At 34.2% G+C, this 3,349-nt stretch overlaps 1 protein-coding gene across 1 annotated transcript; it reads left to right on the top strand.

Moving 5' to 3' along the window:
- Positions 1 to 979: 979 nt before the first annotated feature.
- S1PR3 (sphingosine-1-phosphate receptor 3) lies at positions 980 to 2,420 on the top strand. Its single transcript, XM_063457167.1, has one exon. It carries the CDS (start codon positions 1,143 to 1,145, stop codon positions 2,265 to 2,267), a length of 1,125 nt encoding a protein of 374 aa, XP_063313237.1. The 5' UTR covers positions 980 to 1,142; the 3' UTR covers positions 2,268 to 2,420.
- Positions 2,421 to 3,349: the final 929 nt, after the last annotated feature.

Raw genomic sequence — 3,349 nt, 5'->3', positions numbered from 1 at the left:
AAATATATAAATATCAATGTATTCTTTTTTTTTTTTTTTACTACTTCTCCTCTTTTCCTTTATTGGTTACTTTTTCAAATTGTTTCGCCAAATATTTTTTTATAGACAATATGCAGACTAACATGGATAACTATGGGACCATCAGAACCAAATAGTATTTTCTGATTTTCTGTAAGAATGTTAAAAAGCCAACTTTTAGTTAGCCATTATGTTCTACTACAATTGGGGAAGTGACAGTTCCTCTTAAAAAAAAATCACAAAAAATATGGTCAAAACCCAATATTCGGGTTATTATTGACCCAACTTCGGATCTTTTTGTCTAGGGGTCAAGTGTAGCAATGTATACTATATATTCCTTATATACAATGTTGATCTTATATATGTAAGTAGGGTCTATTAACAGAATATCAGGCTGTAGTTTAGTCAAGGGATTGCTTTCAAAATCGAAGGGTTGGAAGAACAATGGTTTCTTTAGCAATTCATTTTTTCATCAGCACAATTTGCTTTGAACGATTATAAATTGCAACTCTTAAGTGTAGCTGCTTCCTTTGGAATGTGTTGGGACTGGATATTGGTCAATATTTTTAGTTTTTAATATTGGAAATTCTGTGCTTAATATATCAAATATTTTGTAGATTATGAGCTACTGAAATGTTGAAAAATTGAATTAATATTATACATGACCCTTAAAGAGGTTTTTAATTTCTTTTAATAATTGAGGTCCAAAGTAGAGGAAAAGCTAAATATATTGGAGTGTTCAGAACTAGTATGCGATTATTCTTAAATTTACTATTTCTATTTAATAAACACATATTGGGATATTTCACTGTTTTTGCTTTTTAGAAAAAAAACAGTTTCGAGCTTCTGGATAGTCCAGTAACACAATGGATTCATATCTTGCATTTGAGTAACTGTTTCTGTGTTTTGGGGTCTGTGTCTACATTTACCTTCTGCTTTTGTTTTGCAGATTTATTTATTTTTTTCTTGTGTGAAAGAAAAGAGATGCAGGTCGCAATTCAGCATGAACCTCACTTCAAAAGCCAAATGAAAAAGAAGTTACAGAGAATGTGGACAGGGTGCCCTCTAGTGTATTCAGCTTAAACTTCACCACGAAAGAGGAACTGTCTTGTCTACTCGTAAACATGACTGCAAACACATTTTCTACAAAAGTGAACTTACAAGTACACAGGAAATGCGACCAAATTATAGAGCTTCACTACAATTATACAGGAAAATACCAGAAAAAACATGATCAAATGGACACAACCACCATGCTGTTTCTTATCATTTGCAGTTTTATCATACTTGAGAACTTGATGGTACTGATTGCTATATGGAAAAACAACAGGTTCCACAACAGGATGTATTTTTTTATAGGCAACCTTGCACTATGTGACTTATTAGCTGGTGTGGCATACATTGCAAACATTCTCATGTCTGGAAGCTATACCTGCAACATCTCATTGACCTCCTGGTTTGTCAGAGAGGGTAGCATGTTCATTGCACTTGGAGCATCTACATTTAGCCTTTTGGCCATTGCTATTGAAAGGCACTTGACAATGATCAAAATGAGGCCTTATGATGCCAACAAAAAACATAGAGTATTTTTGCTGATAGGAACATGTTGGCTTATTGCCTTTTCACTTGGTGCCCTGCCAATCCTTGGTTGGAATTGCATCGGAAACCTCAAGGATTGCTCTACCATATTGCCTTTATACTCCAAGCAATATGTTGGATTTTGTATCAGCATCTTCATAGTGATTCTGTTCGCAATAGTCATTCTCTATGCCCGCATCTATATTCTGGTCAAATCTAGCAGCCGCAGAGTCACTAACCATAGTACTTCAGAGAGGTCCATGGCACTGTTAAGGACTGTTGTCATTGTAGTGGGCGTTTTTATAGCCTGCTGGTCTCCCATCTTTATTCTTTTCTTGATCGACGTCGCCTGTGAGGCTAACATTTGTACGGTTCTGTACAAGGTAAAGTGGTTTATTGCCCTTGCTGTTCTTAATTCTGCAATGAATCCTATCATCTACACTTTGGCAAGCAAGGAGATGCGCCGAGCCTTCTTCCGTCTTGTATGTGTCTGCTTCGCCAAGACTAAGAAATCAAGGTCTCTACCAATACAGCCAACACTGGATCACAGCAGAAGTAAGTCAAGTAGCAACAGCAATTCACCGAAGCACAAAGGTTTGATACAAAATCATTTTCATAGTAAAGAAGATAAAAGTGAAACCTCATTACAAAATGGAACCTGCAGCAAATGACATTGAACCTTCAATGGACTCCTCTTTTAAAAGGATTTTTAAGAGCGAGGAACTATTAAAACTGTTAGAAACTTTTTGGCACTTAAATTATACTTATTGAGTGAATAGCACGATAAATTGTATTTGCATATTTAATGCATGTTTCTGAGAAAAGCATGGGAAGTACCATGATTCAGAACATACTATACTATAAACCTTGTTACAATAGATTTTCATATCTTTCAAATCAAATACGTTTTTTTAGAAATACATACAAAAAAAAGTTCAGTATTTTATGAGTATTATGAGGATCTGCTCCTTAGAACCGTGGGTGTATAAACCTTGTTACTGTATACCCCATAATTATATGCTAGATGGATGGTTTTGCATTTTAACTGCAGAATTATGTGCAGTGATGGCACGCTCATGAGTTACACCTATCCTTTGATTCAAATAGAAATCCTAACTCTAGTAACTCCAGCTAAGGAAAATGGACAGTATTTACTAAAAGAGGCATAGTTACTAAATTGGAAAGTTTGAAGTATTGACAAAGGAATTACAACATTTAGACAAAATAACCAAGATGCCTATTCAGCTATTTTGGCTAATAGTTCTTTTATAAATCCCTACTAGTTCAAGGAATACACACTTCTTTAGTTTTGCAGTAATAAATAATACTAACTCCCCTTTCTGTCTGGCAAGGTAGTATTGAACATATACCCTATTTACTAATAATCTGCAGAAATTCCAGTGAGCTAATTTCCCATTCTCCATTGCTATCACAAAAGAAAAACCTCGGTTTTGAGTGGTCATGTGTATTCTTTTTTCCACATTGGAAAATCAAGCTTATAGCTACAATTGTTGTATTTAAAAACATGTTTCATTTTCAGGTGTCAGATTTATGCATCTACGAGGCATTATGAATTTAAAGCAAATATAAGGCCTACGATACTACATATGTAACATTTCTGTTAGCATAATATTATATGAAATATATCCCAATAAGAAATACTTTATAAGTAAGTAAAGTAAATATCAAATTAAAAATAATGCTATTAGGACTATATGGTAGATCAGTGTTTACTAATGACCAGTCCTCAAGA

The sequence above is a fragment of the Pelobates fuscus genome, chromosome 5, assembly GCF_036172605.1.
Source record: "Pelobates fuscus isolate aPelFus1 chromosome 5, aPelFus1.pri, whole genome shotgun sequence".
NCBI lineage: Eukaryota > Metazoa > Chordata > Amphibia > Anura > Pelobatidae > Pelobates > Pelobates fuscus.
Note: the sequence above shows the minus strand (reverse complement) of the source record. Positions and strands in the feature narration are given on the sequence as shown.

Coding starts and splice junctions, on each gene's coding strand:
- S1PR3 (XM_063457167.1), top strand. CDS start 1,143: ATGACTGCAAACACATTTTCTACAAAAGTGAACTTACAAGTACACAGG.